Source organism: Aulonocara stuartgranti, assembly GCF_965226115.1.
Source record: "Aulonocara stuartgranti genome assembly, chromosome: 6".
NCBI lineage: Eukaryota > Metazoa > Chordata > Actinopteri > Cichliformes > Cichlidae > Aulonocara > Aulonocara stuartgranti.
The window spans coordinates 25,978,506-26,000,458 of NC_138944.1; the positions used below are offsets into that span (position 1 = coordinate 25,978,506).

At 39.8% G+C, this 21,953-nt stretch overlaps 2 protein-coding genes across 9 annotated transcripts in view; both read right to left on the reverse strand.

The window, feature by feature from the left end:
* inpp4b (inositol polyphosphate-4-phosphatase type II B) overlaps positions 1-3,972 on the reverse strand; it is a 384,743-nt gene extending 380,771 nt beyond the window's left edge. Inside the window, exon 1 of one of the 5 annotated variants that reach the window (XM_082537632.1) lies at positions 3,760-3,963. The gene's annotated coding sequence lies outside the window, so the exon portion shown is untranslated. Of the gene's footprint in view, positions 1-3,759 lie in introns of all 5 variants that reach the window. The other 4 variants (XM_082537630.1, XM_082537622.1, XM_082537633.1 and 1 more) reach the window with 4 other exon arrangements.
* Positions 1-19,532, reverse strand: part of gab1 (GRB2-associated binding protein 1) — a 58,421-nt gene extending 38,889 nt beyond the window's left edge. For 3 of the 4 annotated variants that reach the window (XM_082537642.1, XM_082537641.1, XM_082537639.1), the window contains exons 1-2: positions 19,012-19,525; positions 18,723-18,878 (exon numbers count right to left, since the gene is read on the reverse strand). In XM_082537642.1, coding sequence (XP_082393768.1) covers positions 18,723-18,794 — 72 coding nt within the window. In that variant the 5' untranslated portion in view covers positions 18,795-18,878; positions 19,012-19,525. Of the gene's footprint in view, positions 1-18,722; positions 18,879-19,011 lie in introns of all 4 variants that reach the window. The other variant, XM_082537640.1, reaches the window with a different exon arrangement.
* Between the last annotated feature and the right edge of the window lie 2,421 nt (positions 19,533-21,953).

The following is a 21,953-nucleotide window of genomic DNA, read 5'->3' on the forward strand; positions in this document are numbered from 1 at the left end:
CTCGCAGAGTCCTTTAGTGCTGCACGCAGGCAACATGCTCAAATAGCGCACAACGTCAGTTTTTTTTTATTTCTATATGATTATTCTGCATTATTAAGCAATAAAAACAAGTTGTCTGATGTCCTCTAATCATTATGAAGCAATATGGTTATGTTATTATTACAATTACATAATACAATTATATATTGTATTATGTAATGCAATGAAACATTAAGTTTTTGTACAGAGTATCGGTATCGGATCAGTATCACCGATACCACCCTGAATTTTACTTGGTATCGGATCGGAAAGGAAATCAGTGGTATCGCACATCACTACTAAAAAGCATCTGTGAGTGCCTGTGTGGGTGTATGTGTGTAAATGTTAGGCTTATTTGTTATGTTAATAATGCTTGCCCTCAAATGAAGTATACACCAATGAACCCCCGGCAAGATATCTATAAAAAATAAAGATATTTATATTACTATTTAAAAAATGGTATAAAAAAAGAAAAGCTGGGTAACAGACACTGTGTTACTCCACTGCATGTGTGCATCTAACCCAGTTCTTATCCATGTAGCAGTCTAATCCAATCAGTCCAATGAAAATTATTCCAAATCAGATTTAGTGGCCAGTGAGAGGTTGCCTTAGACGTGATCTAATTAGTCGCTCCCTTGGAAGAGTCTGTCCACTAGGAAATGGCTTGAGATGCCGAACGCAGAGATAAGGAAATGGAGTCTGATATGTAATTCTGTGTGGCTAGTGGTGTTGCTTTCAAAAAAGTGGTGCCAGGTTACAGAAGAAGGAAAAACATTTTTTTTTAAAAAGCTCGGTGTTATAAAGATCAGAGTTACAAGTTAATGACTCTGCTGCAAAAGATAATTCACTAAGCTGCCTTTCACAGATCTGAAGCGCACCTTGTTGATTCTTATTTTCATTAACGTGTTTGGTGTCCTGTTCTTAGAGCTGATGAGCATGCCCGGGCTTGTTTCTCAGCCAAGGTAAAGACACACCTCCTTTATTCACCAGTCCCCTGAAACTGGTACACACCTCTGCTCTCTGTTGTCACATTCAGATGATACTACTTTACTTTCAGCTGAAAGCAAATTTGTATGTTGTAAACACATACCTGAGAGGTTGTGTGCTGCATCAGTGGCTGTGTGCTTCCCACACACTGGTTCGCCTTTACCAAAGAATGTGTGGAATTTCTTGTACACACTACAAGCGGCAAAGACAACAATGCCGACAATTTTTCAAACTAAATTATTACACAAAACATTGTGGCTTTTTTTTTTTTTTAAGCGTTTACATGTTTGCTGACTTATTCTCACTTATGGGACACTTATCTACAAATTAAACCTTTTATACAAAAGGTTTAACTTCCTAAAACGTATAGTCTATATATAAAGATCTTGCTCTGTAATGTGGAACGGGGGAAAAAAAAATCCATGCAATTGTGCATTTCAAGGTTTTATGGCCATCTAATGCATGCTGTAGCGAGAAAGCCAGAGTTTGATCCACCACTTAAACCGCAATTATGCATTAACTCCTTTGTAAGAGCTGTCTCCATTAAAAACAAAGTGGTGTCCCATACCCTTTAATAAACAATTTACCATTCACCTCAATAGTCCTGACCACAGACTGCCTCTTTTTTTATATGAAAAAATATAAAAAATTGCAGGACAATGAGGATTTATTCATAAACTATAACATTTTTGCTGCTTCTGATGATGGTTACAAAAAGATGCCCAATTTATCAGGAGACTATCCTAGCTGTCACTCAGACAAGAGGCAGGATCCACCCTGTTAGTCCTGTGTTAGACTTGGCTGTGTTAGACGCAAAAGGGTAGACAACCATTCCAATTCACATCTACACCTCGAGACAACTTAGAATCAGCAGTTAACCTAACAAACATGTCTTTGGACTGTGGGAATCCAAAGCACAGACAGAACGTGGAAGCTCCACGCAAAAACGCACTTTTTTGCTGTGAGGCGACAGGATGACCCTCCTACAAATTCATATGTTTAATGCAACTCTATAAGATTACACAGTATTTAAAAAGTACAATCAGAGTAAGCTACACTTTAAGATATACTAGTGACAATCATGGTCACATCGCATGTGAAGGAAGAATAATCAGGGGAGTGTATTGGATGCATAAGCAGAACTGATAGCCGCCTATTACCGGCTCCACAACCTTCACTTCAGGGACGAGGAGAATAAAAAACAGCACATAGAAAATGCAGTCATCCTAACAATTATGAACACATCTCCGAAGTGTAATTAAAAGTGCATGAAAAGATTGACTCCAGAGCTGGCAAGGTCACAAATCTGACCGACTGGACTATAAAAATCAGAACAACGATGCTGCATATTTTGATCCTCGGGGAACATGACTGTTTACAGCTTATGGTGAAGATTCTCCAACAAGGCCTGACTCCACGAGATCAAGATTCATGAGACTGACAAGAACGTGGTCATAGATCGAGGAAAACTTGTGTCTGAGAGCGGATATAAGGATGTCCAGCTGAGTAAAGTGACTGAAGTGCCATTTTCATTTATTTCCATTTATTTATCTCAACTGTTTGCCGACAGCTGTCAACAGTTTCTGATTAGTAAGACTAACTTATGAAGTATCTTGAGACATTCCCAAGGGGGGGTAAAACTTGAATTTTAATGACACAGTGGTTCATCTGATTCATCACAATCATCACCATTCACAGGTTACTGAATTGTGTGAAGTACATAAAGAAAATTAAGTTGTCAGAACTAGAGATGGCACGATACCACTTTTTTATGTCCGATACCGATATCATAAATTTGGATATCTGCCGATACCGATATGAATCCGATATAGTGTTTTTTAATCAACCAAACTGTTTTTTTAAATATCTTGCTGCATTTTGTATAAGTTCATACTCAAGTTTAAAACAACAACTACACTAAAGCTATTCTGTTATACCTGTATGCAAAAAAAATATTTCATAGTTCAGCAATACTGATCAATCTAATAAACTTAAACCTACACCATCCTCCCTATTCTGGTATTTTAAAGAGTACTTAGCATAAATATTAAGCAACCTAACTAATAGGGTTCCAACTCCCAGCAACAACAAAAATAAAAAAATAAAAAAATAGGGAACCACCCCTCACGCTCCACCTCATGATGCTTAAATAGATTCAACATCTTTCTTCAACAAAATTGCAGACTGCACAGATGGTACCTTCCCAAAGGAAAAAGTACTATAGCTTACTAGGGTATATATATTAGACTTAATAGTTACTATATACAGTAATTGACTTCTATTCATTTTACATCAAATTAAAACTTTGGGTGTAAGATTTGGATAATTACTTATTAAAAGCTAGACATTTTAAATGAGAATAAGAAAGAAAAGTATGTCTTTGTGTCCCCTTTTCCCTGTTAATGCCCTATCGGCCCCCCTGGCTAAACTTTGCTAGATCCGCCCCTGCACAGTTACCAGCGTCAGCTACAGTACGTAGAAAAAGATCCTGGTGTAGAAAGAAATATTAAATAAATTCTAACAACAGCTTATCAAGCTTAAACGTGCTGCTGTTGTTCAGCCGCTGGTTTCCTCTTTCTGGTGCAAAGTGGGCCAAAAACAAACAAGAGAGACGGACTCGCGACAGAAAAGCCGATCAGCTGATCATTAAGCAGTTTCATGATTGAAGTAGCAGCAAGAAGAGGCAGTCGCTCCATATATCGCTTGTTAAGCTTAACGCAGGAATGCTTTACAAACATTCAGAGATGGACTTACACACTTGCTTTACTTCTCTCGGGGATAACTTTGTCGGAGATGAAATGCCGGGTTGCTAGCAAAGCTCCACATGCTATCCAGACCACCAATAGGTCCCGCATGCCACAGCCGCTCTATCACGTGATGCATACTGCTCCGACGTGCTAACGTTCTGAGGTGAGTTACGGCGTGTTGCAAGTTTTGTGAGGTTATTTCGTGATATTTAATGGATCGGATTACATTTTTTATTTTTCTCCGATATCCGATCCAGTAATTTAGGTCAGTATCGGACCAATCCGATACGTAATATCGGATCGGTCCATCTCTAGTCAGAACTGGTTGGCTCTATTGTACAAAGTAATGAGAATTAAATTGAAGGAGGCTCACGCGTTTACAACACAGAAGGAGTCCAAACATGGATGAAATAATTGCCAAAAAAAAAAAAAAAAAAAGAGTCGCCAATTCTGGATTTCTTTGGCTTTAAACTGGATGAAAGAGGTAAACCTAAGGATGTAACCAAAGCGGTGTGGTACCTGTGCAGACCTATAGTGCGAGCAAAGGAGTCAAACACAACTAACTTGCATGAGCATTTGATCACAGATAAAAGAGGCTGCTGTTAAAACAGTGCTATTATTTTTTTTATGTTGACTGCTTCTATTAGCTCCATCATTATTAGCAAGCGTACTCATGGGCAAATAAACAAATAAATCGCCCTTGTAAAAACAATCCCTAATAGTCAGGACAAAATAATCTTGTTTTACTAAAATCTCCAATGCTCCAAGAGGAGTAGTGATTTTGTGACTTGTGGTCAGACGGACAGATGCCTCTACTTTGCATAAGCTCATCAGCTCATCCAGCTGAATGAGCTGAAGCTTCAGTCACACAAACCTAGAGACAGGGTGCCGACCACCTGGTAACGACCAGTTGTTGGGGGAAAAACGTGTATTCCCTGACCAGTTGGCGATCACTCAAGGCTGCTTTCTGTCACTAGGTGAAACTGGACACAATTTTTTGGGGTTTTTTTTTTTTTTAAACAACAACAACAACAACAACAACAACAAAAAAAACACAGGTAGAAACAGAGGCTTCAGCCTTACTGCTTGTTACCTGATAAGGTTCAGTGGCTAGCTTAGCGTTAGCATGCTGTCTGTGCAGGTACTTGCAAAGAGCTGAAGTTGTGTTACCAGCACGATGCAGCCATTTCTGTCCTGGATGCAGTTTGCACTTTACCATCACGCTCTTGTCCTTTTGTGCAATGCAAATAAAAATTATGTCCGTATCCACACTGTAAACGTGCCTACTAATTTCCTCCTCCAACAACTGAAATCAGCTGATTGTAGCGCAAGTACAAGAACTGATAAGCGGGACAGACAGGCAAGCAGACAAACAATTCCAAGGAATTCAACTAAGAACCGGTTATTTTAGAGAACCTGTTCTTATCCTTAGCTGCACCACCGTACAATTGCTTTGGTTGTGCGTTTGCATGGAAGACACCAACTTGTGTGCAAACAGTCACTAACCAACCACTAAGCCACACTGAAACTTGAGACACAAACTGGAAACAGAACGTTTGCCTTCAAAGTAAAAGTTGTACCTTAATATTAAAACCAACATCTTTCAAAAGACGCAGCTTTTTCTTTGAGAGCAAATGGTCTCCTTTTTAAGTATGCGTCCCACTATTCACAGTTTGACGATGGTTTAGTGAGTAGCTGTCGAGTGTCCACAGTCTTCCACGCAAACTACAGGGTGATCATAGCATCAGCTGCAGATTAAAGTAATTGCACGGAGGTTTTCAGTGCAGCGCCCTAAATCTCAAACAATTGCACTCATTGACAGCAAGCAACCTCAAGCAGTCACTTGCCAGCTATTTGGGGAATACACAGGGGGATGTCACTGACTAGTCTCTAGGACTGTGAGACTCATGGTTTTGGTAGTTTATTTCAATCTCCAGCAACCACTCACAACCAGTGGGGAAATACTAATTACTTCTTAGAGAAGAAAAAAGTTCTTAATGCAAAATTGTAGTCTTTCTTAAATAGTCCAACTGGGCAACTGTGGCTCAGGTGGTAGAGTGGGGTCATTTGATAAGTGTAAGGTTGGTGGATCGATCCCCGACTCCTCCAGTCCACATGCAGAAGTATCATTGGGAAAGGCTAAACCCATAGTTGTCCCTAATGCATTTTTATAAACTAATTGTAAAATAAAAAAATAAAGCCTGTATACAAACAATGCAAAGTCAAAAATTCAAGATACATGTATCACCTACATATGCCATTGTGAAATTCAAAATGAAAATGGAGGCGCATTTGAAATGCATTCACCAAATCATTAAAAGACATCTTCACTATTACTTTAATATCCTTCTCACTTTCTTGTAATTCATACTATTGCTTCTCTGCCATGGTAAACGACCATCAACATTGGCTTGTGGTAGAAAGGGCAAAATCCAGGTTAGCAATCAATGCCTATTACCGACTGAGCAAGAAAACAGCTCAGGACATGAGAAAGACAGACTGTGCATCTATTGCACTTTAGGCCAGGTTTTTGTTATTATTTTAAACATTATCAGAGCTTTTCAAACTAATTTCTTTCCCACTCTGCACGCCGACACACCACAGAAATGTTCTTCACAATCATGCCTGAAAATGACAAAATAACCTCCAATCATTTTCATGATTGCCAAATAAATTGATGAATTGTTCCTCTAATAAAGGTTATGGTTGCTGAGTCACTAACAGATACCAAATACAACTGAAATATAACCAATCAGAATGGTAGCTGAAAATTATTCCCAGACTCAGTGTTGAAATAACCTTGCTCATACAGGGAGGGTGGTTTGTGAATGCAGGCAGCATTCTCGGCCATGAGAACTAAAGCTGTAGCACAGATAACATCTGCTTCTCACTTCAGGACACTTTACTCCCTAAAACACAAGTTTATCATATTCCTGCCATATCTCCTTGGCATGTTGGCTTTCAGTTTTTCACTTTTTCCTCCCAGATAAGCAGAAAGTCAAAAGTATGCACACTTTGCCACTCCACAGCCTTGACACTTTAAGATGGTTACCCATTACATTCATCATTTTTGATTACCTGCGCATTCATTCAAGGAATTTGCATTTGCACTGTTACATTTTTATAAAGCTTTAATGTACATAAAAACCAGCTTCTTGTTTAAGTGAAAATAAATGGAAGGTTGTCTTTTTGCGCTAGTAATGTTGTGGAGTTGTATTTTGTCTCGCATCAATTATATCATCAGTTATATCGTTATCGCAAATTTTCAAATATATATCGTGATAAATATTTTTGGCCATATCGCCCTGCTCTAGTCACATGCACTTGTCAAAGCCGCATGGTTAGAATTCAACACATTCTTTTGGCATAGCAGACTGTTCACATGAGCATACCGTTTCTTAACCGCTGACGAGACGGGCTCAAACAATTCAGCTTTCAGCCCCCGAAAATAAACAATGCAGTGCAAGCAAACGGGAATCTGACAGAAACAGCAAAATAAGGAACACAGATGTTTCGTTTTTATCATCCTTTAAAACTAATAGAAACTAAAACTGTGCTTGTTTCACACGGGACTTAAAAGCTCAAAATTCAACATAAAAGGTTACCTTAAACTTCAAATACACTGTTTAAAATAGAAATGCGACACCAAATCAAGTTTTATGGATTTAAACACTTTCATTTTCGCTCACCTCAAACGCTTACAAGCATTAGTTGCTTATATTCAAAGGAAAACAACTTATCTTATACACCAACCTTGAATATCAAATGTGACTGGGTTATCCAAATGCCATCGTTTTAGAGTGGAGGCAAAAACGTCAAGGTATTCCACAAGTTTGTTTTAAAAAAAAAAAAGTAAAAGGAAGAGAAGTGTGCCCAGGAAACTTTACACACAGCTAAACAAGAAAGGTAGGACCTCCAGACTCTCAGCTTCCAATCAGGCTACGAGTGAATCGTCTACAAGAGCAGGAGTTTTTCTGTCTCTCTCAGCGCGCATGTGTGTGTGTAGGTGTGTTTGTGTGTGTGTACATGACTACAGGTTTAACAACGTCCTTTGGCTGGAGGCCAGGGCAAAGATACTAGGTAGTACCATCATAACTAACGCAATTATGGACAGTAGAAGAAACAGCAGCAGTAGTAAATACCAAAGAGACCCTTTTTTTGATGTTTTGGTTTCTTATTAAATACGATGTTTAAGACCAAATGAAGAACGAGACTATTAGTTGATAAGATTCACTGTAAGAGCGGCCTGTGAGTCACAGTAAGTTAGGAAATTACACAGGTCAGTAGGAATATTTCGCATCTAGTCTCAAAGCTGACTTGTCAACACCCACATGTCTAACTCAGCCTGTCTAAAGAGTGGGACAAACATGCACACAAATTGGTGCTCGCAGAGCGAGGGAAGAGGGGCAAAGAAAAAAAAAAGTACCATGACAGCAGCGGGCTATATTAAGGGGCTGCAGACACAGCGGCTAGGGTCAGATCACACAGCACTGCATAACTCGAGTGCCAGCTGTGTATGTGTGTGCAACAGGTGAAGCGTTAAATGGGAACAGATACAGTCACACATACTTCTACCTTCCAAAGCAACCCTCAAACCATCCAACATATTCAAGTATTAAATTCATCCATGGGCTCAATTCAGGAAGAGCAATACAGAGTATACTGCAAGCCCAGCGGTGCCTAAGTTCACCATCCAGGGGGACTTTGTATTGGGCATATTTTTTAAGCTAAATACAATTATTATACAAATAAAACAGCTCAAAATTGGTTGTTATGACTTGATACCGTTTTATCTTCTTCTCCATCCTCCTACTTACACAGGCTGCGGTAGACTAAATCATTCATTGTTGAATGTGAACAAGGTTAACCATGATTTTTGTGCTCTCACTCTCACTGCTGTAGCCTACAGGTCAACCACAGCTGCAGTACAGAGCATCTTATCTAGTGCAAACTCTGGAATAAAACAAAAGTCTTAGGAACAAGCTCGGAGATTCTGCAAACGCACAGCACATGTCCAATTATCCACGGGAACCTCTGGGACCTATTTGTAACGCTTGTGTAAGCCATTTGAATATCTGATGTGCAACTACAAGTTTTGACACAATGGAAAATTTCTTGTTTATCTTTGGCATTTGTGAAAGGAAAAGAAAAAAAACAGAAGAGGAAGTTGCCTTTTTTTTCTTTAAGGCTTAGATCACAAGACGTGGCAGCAAAAGCTTCTCTTTGTCGAGCTAACGTGACGATAAACATCACATCAGCAGATACTGTTTCCTGTATGGTATTTACAGGCCTCAGGCTGCATATATGGGTCAACTGCTGATTTAAAATTCAGTCAAATTCAATAATAATCTGTTCCGTATGAAGTAGTAGTAGTAGTAGTACCAAAAACAACCTCAAAACACCAGAACTACAACTAGTTGTTGCTTGCAAAAAGGACACATCTGAAGGTAACATTATGCCAAAATAATCTAGCATTTGGCAGCCAATTAATTAGGATATTACTGACATTTTTAAACAAAAAGCACCCCGCTTTCATTGGCTACATTTTCTTCCTATTTTCTGTTTTACCTATTCAATGTACCACCATGAAAATATGTGCTGTCGTACTCCAGGTGTGTCCAAAGACACCAGCAGTGAGTGCTTCTACGGTGCAAGAAAATAAAACAAAAAAAAACAAAAAAAACACTGCAGTGACTTTTAAAAGAGAGTGTGTCAAGAATGGCTTTTCAAAGTATACAACTCTTCAGTGAGTCACAGATCACTAGTGAGTCACAGTGGAGTCTTTCGTGAGTATAACTCGGAGGTACATAAACAGCTCGGTAACATTAGGTTCCAAATTCATCTTCTCATTATCTGTTATTAACATAAACATTTGCAGCTATATTATATATATAAAACATATTAGAGAGCAGCAGAGGACATATGCAGGAGTTAACAATATAATAGCCAAGGAAAGAAAAAGAAGAGAGCAGGGGACCCTTCCTCTGTCTTCACTCGCCATCTGGTAGCCATCACACCACACACAGGAAGTAGCAGCCATGCCTTGCTGGGGCGCCAGGGAGCGGCTCCTCTTCCCTCATGGTGCTGGAGAAACAACAATCAGCCAGCGCATTGCATTGCAGAGCAGTGCAGTGCACTGTAGTGTAGTCCAGCCCATTCAATCCTCAGCTGAGGAGCCAGCAGCGGCACCACCACCACCAGCAGCAGCAGCAAGGGACCAGGCGCTCACACCCCTGCAGACCAGCAAAGAGGAGCACAGAGCAACCTCGCATTCCTGCTGTCTGAGCCTGCCAAGAAGCACTGGGAACGGAAAGAAAGAGGGAGAGAACAGAGAGCTGCTCTCACTGGAGGCTGCCTAATGGTGGGGCTTTGAGAAGCACTCCAGTCTTTTTCATCTTGATTGCTTTTATTTTTTTTTAAGCTTTGCTCTCCTCCGCAATGACAATAAAATTATTGCCTGCCCGCCTGTCGTTTCCTGCACACATATTTATGGTCCTTCACCTTTAATCTTGGAGAATGTTTGCGCGCTTTGCAAGAATCCAGAAAATGCAAATAATCAGACATTTGGCCCGACTCGCGATAGCTTTCGTTCCCTCAAATGACGTGCGCCAATCTGGTGGGAAGAGGGACCCCTTCGGCCTTTGTGTTTGATTTACTGTAAACCATCTATGGGCCTTCTGTGTTCTCCCTACTAGCACTGTTTTATTTCCACACAAGACTACAACTACACCCTGGAAATAGAAGCAGCCTTATGACACGTCCTATTTTTACCGCCTCGTGTCATTAGCTGGCAAGTCGCAACACGAAAACCAGGAATGAGCATTGTGATCAAAAAAAACGTTCAGCTTTCTTTAACCTCGGCCTGTGTCACTTCCTTGCATATGAGACAACCGTCAGTCATCAGAAAATAAGACGCATGATGACGTGTGCAATTAGCCCAGCAGCAAAGCTCTGAGGGTTCTGTCATCTGCATTTAATAATAGCTTCTCTTGAAACTCTTCGACTTGGCGCAGTGACAAAAAAAAGGAATAAAAGGATCATTTTACAGCAGAAAACACAACTCAGAATCTGTTCCCAGGTTTCGCACAGCAAATCCAAGCCTGCATGAGAACCGCTTTTCTGCAGCCACTCCACGAGTTGCTTTGCGGACTTGGCACACGACACAGTAAACAGCTGCGCCAGGCAAAAAGAGACACATCTGTTTACAAAATGCTCCATGTTAGCCTTGACCTACCAATTAAATCAACGGTGTCATTTCTGCACTAAGGTAACAAATTAAGTTTAAAGGGGCATACACAAATGATAATACAAGTGAAAGTTAAGATTTTGGGAGGTAACTCTAAGCATTATCAGCACACAGCGCCACCTATGAATCAAAAACAAGCCGAAAACAGACATGATCACAATGATGATCACATTTCCTTTGTTCTCATACAGAAATGACATTTATTTCTGAAATCTAACCAACTATGCGCTGACGTGCACTCAAAAGCAGAACTTCTTAAATCTTTTTCTTAATGACTCCTAACCGATTACATCCTCCATCCCCTTTCAGCTTAAAATAAATTTGCAAGCAACATACTCACTGTAACCTCTCACTCTTTTTGGAGCGCACACACTAAAGTTTAGTCTGTAACGCGTAAACAATCATCTTAAACTTCAGCTTCATTTTGAAGCAGTGGCGTGCTGGTATAAACAAAGGTTTACTGCATTTGCATGAAAGGTTATGCATGCAAGTGTCTAGTTTACATAACAGGACATAATAGTATACATATGAGAACGTGATTTCGAGGTTAGCTCAAGTTCACGTTTGTTGCGTTAAACCCATTTTTTTCGTCATCATGCACATAATATCAGACGCTGCTTACAAACGCCTGCATAAGAGATGAGAGACCTTCTGTATCGACAATGAAGCATGCGCTCACAAAGATCGACAGCACCAAACGCTGCTGTTAAGATCCCACGGAGACGATCAAAAACACAGACTATGTTTTAGGTGACTGACATGCACCATGTGTGTTGTCATCACTCTCAAAACTGATGTCACATGAAGCACCGATGAAAAAAAATGAAGAAAATAAAAAGTGTCATATTTTTGTATACATCACCACTTGAGTAATGCTGTGACAGGTTTGACAGTGATTTACTATGCCCCCCCCCCAAAAAAAATTAAAAAAAAATAAAAATTGCTCTGTGCTGCCAACTTCCCCAAGGGCTGGCTCCAACTGAATGTTTTGTTTTCATGGCTGTGTTTTTCTTTGTGAGGCAATGACTTGATTTCATGCTTAAGACTATAAATACCCAGAAGAAAATGCAGAACAACCACACTCATGTTTACTTCGATTGTGTTTTAAAACAAAAGACCAAAACACCAGTACAGGACTCAGAACAGCTTTCAGTTCTTTGGGGAGAAAATGGTTGTGAATATTACAGATTCTACACATTTCCCCCCACCCTCATTCCCACAGCTTTTTTTTTTTATCCTTTAAACTGCTGTACCAACAGTTAGGCTACGATGAAAATGACACCGCCTATGTATAACACAGTGACGATAGTCTGTGTCAGGGATAAAAGAGACAACTACTGTAGTAGCACATATATTAATAATTAATGCTTATTTGTTTGTAATGGGCATTGAATAATTAATGGCATATTCAACCCATTTCCAAGCTGTGGCAGATCACACAACAGTAGTCTGCTTGCTCCAAATGGAGAGCTGTGCTGCTGGTGCTGCTGCGATGAGGACACAGTCCAGTAATTTTTCTTTGTTAGCCTAAGAGGCTAATGCTGCACAAGTACCCCTCTGTTGCATCCCGTTTGGGTAGCTTGTTTGTTTGTTTCTTCAAGCACGTAGGGAGGGGCGGGGGGAGGGTTAACAGAAAGTGAGCGTTTGTTCTCTGTTCCACTTGCTAAGCAGATTTAATGAATCCTCTACTTAATCAAATGAGCTATGCCTTTGTTTTCGTTCGACCACGTTGTCACACTGGTGGCATACAGTTTTCTTTAACTGTGTGTAAATGACAACTTTTTACAGTCAGCCACAGACAAAAGCTAACAGCCACTTTGATGTACACTATAAATGCTTTTTTGTTTTTCAGCTAAGAGGCCATAAGACCAGCACGGAGTAGGTCCTCAGTCTCCCTTTAGAGCCAGAGGAGGACCTTCAGGGTTCAATATTTTCCTTCATCCGGTCTACCCTGCAGCCCTGTGCTCTTGCTCTGAGGCCCTTGTAAGGGCTGCACAAAGTGTTCAGCAAAATCCTAATCTGTTTTCAGAAAGTGCATGCCAATAAACTACAGGGACTACAATGGTCTATGAAGCTATGTGCACCGGAAGGCAAGAACTGAGAAACTAAGAGCTAAGCAAAATTATTAAAAATCAAGGAGACAGTTATTTTATACATTTTCAAAACTGCTGCTGTTTAATTAATGTTTTGAACTAAAATTAAGGATTCCTTTCAATAGGAATTGTATTACTGTAATATGAACAAGCCGAACAATGACGTTTAATTGAAACATGGCGGCTTCAAAATGGCACGCATAAACAGCCGTTTGAAGCAGTTATATACATATCTCTCTATCAACTCTAGATTAGATAGAGAGGCTGATTGAGAACTAAAGATTCTCGACAGAGAACCGGTTCCAAACTGTCCAGTTTATATTAATTGTCTGTCTCAGAGCTTATCAATTGCTTTCATCAGTGCTGGCATCTTGTTTCTTGCAGTTTCACATAACAAAGCATGACGTCAAACCCCCGGCAGTGGAGCTTTTTCCACACCTGAAGTACATACCTGTTGGTTTTTTTTTTTGTTTGTTTAAATCTGGTTTCTACATCCTACATCAGACCCTGATGATAACCAGCAGCACTGATGCTGAAAACCTTTGTAGACCTACATGTTTCCCCAACGCAAAATATTGATCACCGATCAATGAGAGAATCCGTAAAAACAGACCTAGAATAAATAATGGCATCGGTATCAATAAAATGTTACCAGTAACTATCCTTATTCATTTCCTTTATCCGTTTTCACCTACACCTCCATGATGTGGTGGCAGAATTAACTGAGATACACCATTTTATCGAGCAGTGACGACAGCAACCTTGTAACTCGATCTCTGCATCTCCTTGGGTCCATGTGACAACACAACAGATGTCCTGAAGACATCCATCTCGAAAGCTGTTCCTTTAAGGATGCTTACACTAGTGGACACTGAGACAAATATGCACATTAGTTAAGAGAAATGAAAGAGAAAAAGGAGAAATGGATGGAAAAATGCAGTGCCAATGAAATGGAAAACCCCAGGGAGCAAGGCTGTACTGACCCTATGGTATATTTTGTATTTTTTAAAGCTGAGGTGAGTAGTTTTAGATACAAAAAACAAAATGCCCACATCGGTTTGGTACTAAATAGCGTACAGACAGCAGTTTATTCTGGTCCCTGTTCTCAAAGGACATTGACAAACTAAAATGCTTGCACCAATGTAGCTGTAATGTGATTTTACCACAAAAAAAATAAAGTCAGTAATCACTAGCTTACTTTGCCAGCAAACCTCATGTAGCATGTGGCACCAAACTCACATTTAATCTAGGACTGCTCAATTGTGCCAAATAGTGAGACCAACATCAGTCGAACTTAGGGCTGTGCGATATGACCAAAATCTCATATCCCGATATAAGAATTCTATCGTCCCGATAACGATATAAATCACAAAAATGTACCATTTTCTGTAAATTCTGTGAATCTCGGGCAGCTCGTCTTGCGGGAAGTGTTTCCAGCTGCGCGTCATGTAGCTGGAGTCGAGTGTTTTAACAGATGCATGAAACTATACATTTTTAGACATAAGTTGTAACGGCCACCGTTACATTTGTGAGTATTTATTACACGGCGTGCTGCAGGGAAAAGCCTGTTCTAACGTTTGAGTCTAAGGTTTATTTTTTAGCACCTGGCGGCTCTTTTTTTACTTCTCATCCGTAAATAATCTTCTCTTTCACGTGATTCAGTTCATTTTGAAAAGTCTCAACAGGATCTTGAGCTTTATTGTGAAAGGTTTATGTGGAAAATAAACAAGCGGACACGTGATGGTGTTACCGTAGTTGTTGCTAACGACAACGCATAAAAACAGGCGCTTGTCCATCCGTAGTGTGGTTATATTAAATATAAAAGAAAGAGAGAACTTTAAGAAATTAATATAGCCACTACAGTGACCATCAGAACGATGAAAAAATATTGCCGTAAACAGTTTATTTTGCGACACCACGAAACAAACGATAGCGTAAAATGAAACGATAAAAGTTTTTATATTATCATCCGATATATATCGTTATATCGAACAGCCCTAGTCCAGCTGAAAACCAAATAATTACCTTAAAAAAAAAAAAAAAGTGGCTTGGGGAACTGCAGATAGAGTCAGGGCCGCCCACATAGCAGCAAACTCGTCCACCTTCGGGAAAAAAAAAAAAAAAAACTACAAAAGCCCCGGGGAGAGCTGCAGGTTCGCCTGCACCATTGCAGCCCAAAACATACGCTGACCTTTGTGTCGATTACATTAAATGCTGTGTCAGAAGGATAGCAGCTAGAGTTAAAAGGGAACTTTTACAGGATGTGATGGTATGGAGACAGTGGCACTGAAGAAAGAAAAAAAAAAAAAAAAAAAGAGCTGGTGTAGCTGCAAGCAGCAAAGTTAAAAGACACTAACATTTTTGTTGGGGCTGAACAAGATTAGATAGAAGTACATCAGAGGGACAGCTAAGTCTGGGCGGTTTGGAGACAAAGTTAAAGAGAGATAGGATGAGATGGTTTGGATGTTTGCTGAGGAGTAAGGATAGTGGATATATTAGATAAAGGATGTTGAAGATGGAGCTGCCAGGCAGGAGGAAAAGATGAAAGGCACAGAGACGATTTGTGGATGTCCCGAAGGAGGACATGCAGAAGTCTAGTGTGACATCAAAAGACGCTCCGAATAGGGTTAGAGGGAAGGTGATGATTTGCTGCGATGACCCATTAAGGCAGTAACCGAAAAGGAGAAGAAGAAGAAAAGGAAGAAGAAGCAGCAAGGAAGTAAAACAATTCAAGAATGTCTCATCTAATCCCACAAAAGCTCTCATGCTTCATAACCAGCTGAATTGTTTCAATTTAAAAAAGAAAAAGAAAAACAAGAGAGAATCAACTTCTCTATTTATTTGAGTTAGTATAATCTGAACAACTTGTAAGTACTTCCACTAATTACACAGCTTCATGTGACCGAGCTTGCTCAAACCACCCTGCTGTGTTTCCCAGTATTTTTAGATTTTAGATTGCTGCACTACTATAGAGGGCATTGTTGAAAGTTAGATCAGAGTATTAGTCACTGAAAAACAACTCTGATATGAACAGTCTGTAGCAGCCGTAGAAAATCTAATAAGAGCGAACAATGAAGAGGAAGAATCATGACCCACAATCTGAAGCTGTATTCTCGAAAGATTTAGCTGAACTCTGCTGTTACACTCTTATGGCCTCAATAAGTCAAACAGAAATCTAAAGTGTAGAAATATATTTTCAAACAGGATTATGTCGCTACCTGTGACAGAAAGACTAAAACGTGGCATTTGCGTTGATAAACCCCCCAAAACGAAAGAAACCAGCTTGCAGTTTGTTCCTTGTTTGTATAAAAGCAATGGCCAACATTTAACTCAAAAATGTTTTCTTAACATTAAACAGGGAAAAAAAGATGCAGTTTATGCAGATATAAAAAGCAACAACTATAATTTCGCAGCTTTAAACAGCTTAACTTCTACCTCACAAAATCACGAGTTTCCTCAGAGTTCTTAAAACACTAAAACAGTTACAAACTTGAGCAACAAGTTGTCATAACCATTTGAAAATAACTAGGTCCTCCAGTAGCCTACTTCTTTTTTTCTCCTGAGAAACTAACATTTGGGGTCATATTAACTTTTGTATTGTGGATGCAAACATTATTGTTATTTCAAATCATTTCAAAATAAGAAAGAAATAGCATGTTTTAGTCATTGATATTTTTAAGCGTCCCATATTGTATTATTCCCTCGCACCATGACTCTGTTTGATTAAAGTAAGTCAGGAATCAATATGAGGAGTTATATTGCTGTTGCTTCATGATTCATTTATTAGCCATTAGTTGTGCACAAGGCTGTTGGGAAATAGTGCAACTTTGAAAAAACTAAACAAAAGACTTTTTTGTAATGACCATACGAGATGCTGACTGCAGGTAACACAACAGTGATACCAAAGCCTGCCGCTACAGGCAAGATGCAGGTTTACAGAACTGGACCCCTCCATTTAATGCAAACTTTGCAAACAAAATTTCTAAACTTCTACATTAATAAGCAAAACACAGATTTCATTCATCAATCTTTGGTTTTTCCTATGAATTTTTAACTTGATGATGTCAAACTGTATGCATTCTTTGAATTTCTGTGGTTTAGTTGAAAGAAAAAAAAAAAGGAAATGGTTAAATATTCGCTTCGAGCACATTCATAAATTATTAAACTTCTGATAAAATCTATGCTAGTTTTACAAGAAAGCATTCGTCGATGACTATTCAGCACGCGTAGCTGCACCGACCAGGGGTTTTTCCCCCTCGCAGCTGAGAGGTTTCCTGGATGAGTACCCATGACAAAATAGTTTGCATGTCTGCCTTGCTTATTTGCAGTTTATGCACCAGAATCTGTTCAATAAACTAAATTTTTCACACACAGTTTTGCAAGATATCCGCAGACAGTTAAAGATAACAAACACTGGAAGCATTGGAAAGTCCAGTTTTTCTTGATTGCCTCATTCTTTAGCTGTTTTTTGTGCACGAACAGGATTCTTGTCTTCTCTGCATCTATCCCCATGTTTTCTCATGCTGCGTCAGAGCATGCATATGCAATGGGTGGGGTACACTTAATTATGAGTGGTCAGTAAAGGCACCTGATCTCACTTGGAGAAGGATTGTCCATTCCTGATCAAATCCTGGCCAACTCCAGATATGAACAGGGTCCTGGTTTAAAAAAAAAACAGCTGGAAACTGTTGTCACAAAGTACTGTACAACAAGGTGACCTCTGTCATCAAATAAAACACTATTCTGTAATAGATGTGATGCAGGCACTCAATGAACCCTGCTTCTAAGTGTATATTTTATGCTCTCTTGAACTTCTGGTTTCTGCAAAAACATCCCTTCTCTGATCTTACAGCTCTTGTATTAATAAAGATGCCGTGCACAAAGAAATCAAATGGGCTTGATGGCTAACAAAGCAGCTAATCAAGTTATTTGCTTTAGCCTTATATGAGAGGTTCTTCCAATAGCACACTAATTAAACAGAGAGAACAGGAACATAAAACTGTCAGTTACACTTGTGGGGGGAAAAAAAAAATCAATGGCATGTCATAACTGATTGCATATCGTTTTAAAAGTATGTAAGACTGAATAGCAGGTGTGAGTAGAGACTGACAGAGCTGCAGATAAGACAACACAGGGATGTAAACAATGGCAGATATAGTAGATGTAATGACAGCCACAACTAGCTCTGATTTTGCAGTTGATTTGTAAATCATTTAACTCTCAGCGACCACCTTTGATACTCTTGACTGCGTGACTTCAAAAGGTAATCAAAGCACTGCGTTACTGGTCAAAGACAATCAAATTCTCCCGAGATAATGCTTGCCAGAGTCTCATGTTTGCTTCCCAAACAGCGGCCATGCGCCCCGCTGACGTGCCCTTGAGCAAAGCCTGTTAAGTCACGCTTAAGTAACTTTACTTTATATAAGTAACGCACACTTTCAGGTTCACCAACAAAAAGGGTAAGGGGGGGAGAGACAAAAGCTGATTGTTGCAATGCACACAAGATGAGGCCTACACATCGTCTGCACCCGGGGAGAGCCTCCAGGGAAAAGCATGCACGTTTTTTTCCTCCCTTTGGTCTAACAGGTTACTTTATTACAACGTAACAAAGAGGATATAAAGCGCACTTACGTAACGTCTCAACTTTTTTTCAGGAGGAGACTTTCTCAGCCACCCCGAGCACACCACCTCTCCCCCGCTCATTTCTGCTCCTTTTCTTGCTCTCTCTGGAGTTTGAGCCCGGATTGACGCTTGGCGCTGGTTGTTTTCGGGAGTGTCTTCTTGTACCTGGGGGGAAAAATAACAATAAAACAGTTAATATGAGGCTAAGACGGTGAAGTCAAAACATACTTCGAATATAAAGTTTGTTTTAAAAAAATGCTGTGCGTGTATGTGTGTTTTTAAAGGCGCAATAACCAACCGTCACTCCTCCGAAAGTGGACTCGCCGACACGTCAGTTCTGTGAAATGCACAGACCAGATTTCCACGAGTTGTACTCAAATAAACGTGTCTCCTTAGCTTGGAGTAAACATAAACCCCGGCGGCACCGCCTTTTGAACAAATATCAGCGGTGACTTTTGTATTTTGTTCAAACTGGAAGGCTGTGGGGGCAAAAAAAAAGAGGAAAAAAGAAAAGAAAAAACAGGCGCAGACAAATGAAAGTCGGCAAGTTTTTTTTGTTGTTGTTATATTTAACGTCTCATGCTAATTCCCGTCAAAGTGAAGCGATTCCCATCTGGAGAGGTCGGGTGTGCATGTCCCACACTGTACCGGTGCATAGTTGTCGTCTGAACGCAAATTAAAACAAGCTCGACCGTAAACACGGTGGTTTCGCCTAGCTTTCCTACCAGTTTACTCCCATGGTTCCTTAATTGTGATTGACAGGGTGGCTCCGTCTTTCCCTAAACTCACCCTCCTCTGGAACACTACTGAATGGAGTTAACAGCCGCATAGGCGAGAGGACCGGAAGTTATTGGTTTGTTTTCAAAATAATATTAGCACGCTTTGAAGCTGCCTTTAGTTTAGAAACGTAGTAGTGTAAGTTGCTATTTTTAGTCTTGATTGACAGGTTGACATCTACCTTTTCTCATCTAAGCAATACTGTAGTACTATGGCTAGTTCTGTAAATTGATAAAGGCTACATTGTTATAAAGAACATAGAATATATTTTCATTTTTACACTCCAGAATATTTCTTCATGGTAATATTCGCACATACGAGGCACGACTCAACGTGGTTTAATTTCTAGAATGTTATTTTGAAATTCAAAGTCGGAAGTTGATGTTTGTTCCGACTGCTTGATGCGGTTCTTCAGAGCACAAACTGGAGAGGCGGCGGCGTGCAGGGAAAGCTGTAGAGCTTCCATCATGGGACATGTAGTTCAAACAGTTCTCTGTGTCCCGTTCCTAAAAAAATAACAGTGTTGTTTAGCTTTTTTGTAGATGACGCATAACGTTAATACAGAAGCATGCACCTCTTGGTGAAGACAATGAGCTTAAAAAAAGCGACAATGAAAGGACCCGCCTCAACCCCTAGGGTCCCAACAAATCACTGCATGTCTAGACTACACTATCCACAATGCTGCTGGAGTCCCCAGAGAGGAATCTGTATACAATCATGTTAAAATAGACTCAGTAGTCTATTTACATGATAGTTTTTTAACGTTTTTATCTATGAATCCGTGTCTCTATTTATTTACAAAGCTATATCATCTCTGTCACTGCTAAATTTAAATCTACTTCCCATACCATTTATTTGAATCTAAAAATCCACAGAGCCTAAAGCTACCAGCAATCTCCTCACAGGCTACAGTCCAGCACCAAAGCTGTTAGAAAATGTTTTTTCCTGTAAGCCTGGATGTGGTTCACTAGAAATATGTCAATATCCCGGGGGACCAAAAAGACCATCTATAACTGGTCCTTTCTACTGGCAAAGGCGTGTTTCCTGTGGAATCCGAGTGGAATTTGAGGAATCCTATTGGTATGGTTATGCTTCTCCGAAAGGATGTTTCCCTGTTATTCTGTGATTAATGACTTTGCCAGTCTATTGACACATGGCCTGTTTCCACAGCATTAGTCCTGATGAAGAAACAGGGAGCAATTAAAGGCTGTAGACACAACACAGCAACCCCAATTAATTCTCTTTGAGAGCCATATGTGCACATCATCAAAAAGCAAAGGCCCAGAGTCTCCAGAGTTAAGATTTAAAGGTTCATGTGGGTATTATGTTACCTGTTTCCAGCTTTTCAGTATTACCTAGAAAGACAGACCTAAGATATGGTGTCAGTATATTCCAGATGAGCTATAGATTGTCTGCAAATTATCTAACATAGTAACAGGCTACTGAATGGATACAGAATATTGAAAATACATCCACAAAAAGCAAAAAAAAATCCACCAAACAGGAGGTTTGCTTGCTTAAAAAGGAGTCTTGAGATTTTTTATTTTCCAAATGTCCTTTGAAGGCTCACATGCCACTGTGTATTTACCACATCAATTAAAAATGTGTAAAAAGTAAACATTTGCTAATGATTTTGTGTTTCTGCATAAAAAAAAGACAACTATAATTTGCCTGTGGGAACAGTATGTGATGGCATGTGACTCTGCAGTTCCCTTTTCCAATACTGGTTTGAGTAGACTCCATTTGACAAAGCGATTTTGAATATATATATATATATATATACATATATATACACATATATATACACATATATATATATATATATATATATATATATATATATATATATATATATATATATATATATATATATATATATGTGTGTGTATATATATGTGTATATATATGTATATATATGTATATATATGTATATATATATATATATATATATATATATATATACATATATACATATATATATACACATATATATACATTGGAGTCTTCTCTCACCCCCGTTCTCTGCGACCTGCTGGAGCGGGGGGGGGGGGCTAGGAGGAGGAGTTGGCCGTCCGACTGCGGTCTGGAGTGTGGGGCCTCCCTGCTGCTGCGGAGTCGGGGCGGTCTGCCTCCCCCCACCGCAGGGAAAAGGGTAACACCACCTGGGTCTGGGTGCAGTTCCCCCCTCCAGGGGCAAGGGTACCTAGACCCGGTTTGTAGAGTACGCTTGGGGAGTGTGATCGTGTGTACAGCGTCTCTTTATGTCTGTCTCCACGTTGGTTGAGTGTGGAGTAAGTGCATATGAGAGCATGAGGGTGGGAATGGATGTTTGTATATGTGTGTGCCTGTATGTCTGTGTCTATATGTCAGGTTGGGTGTCAGGCGCCACCTCTCTGGGGACATCTCAGGCCCTCCAAGGTTTGGAGGCCTATCTCCCCCTACCACCACTTCCCCTGCCAGTGG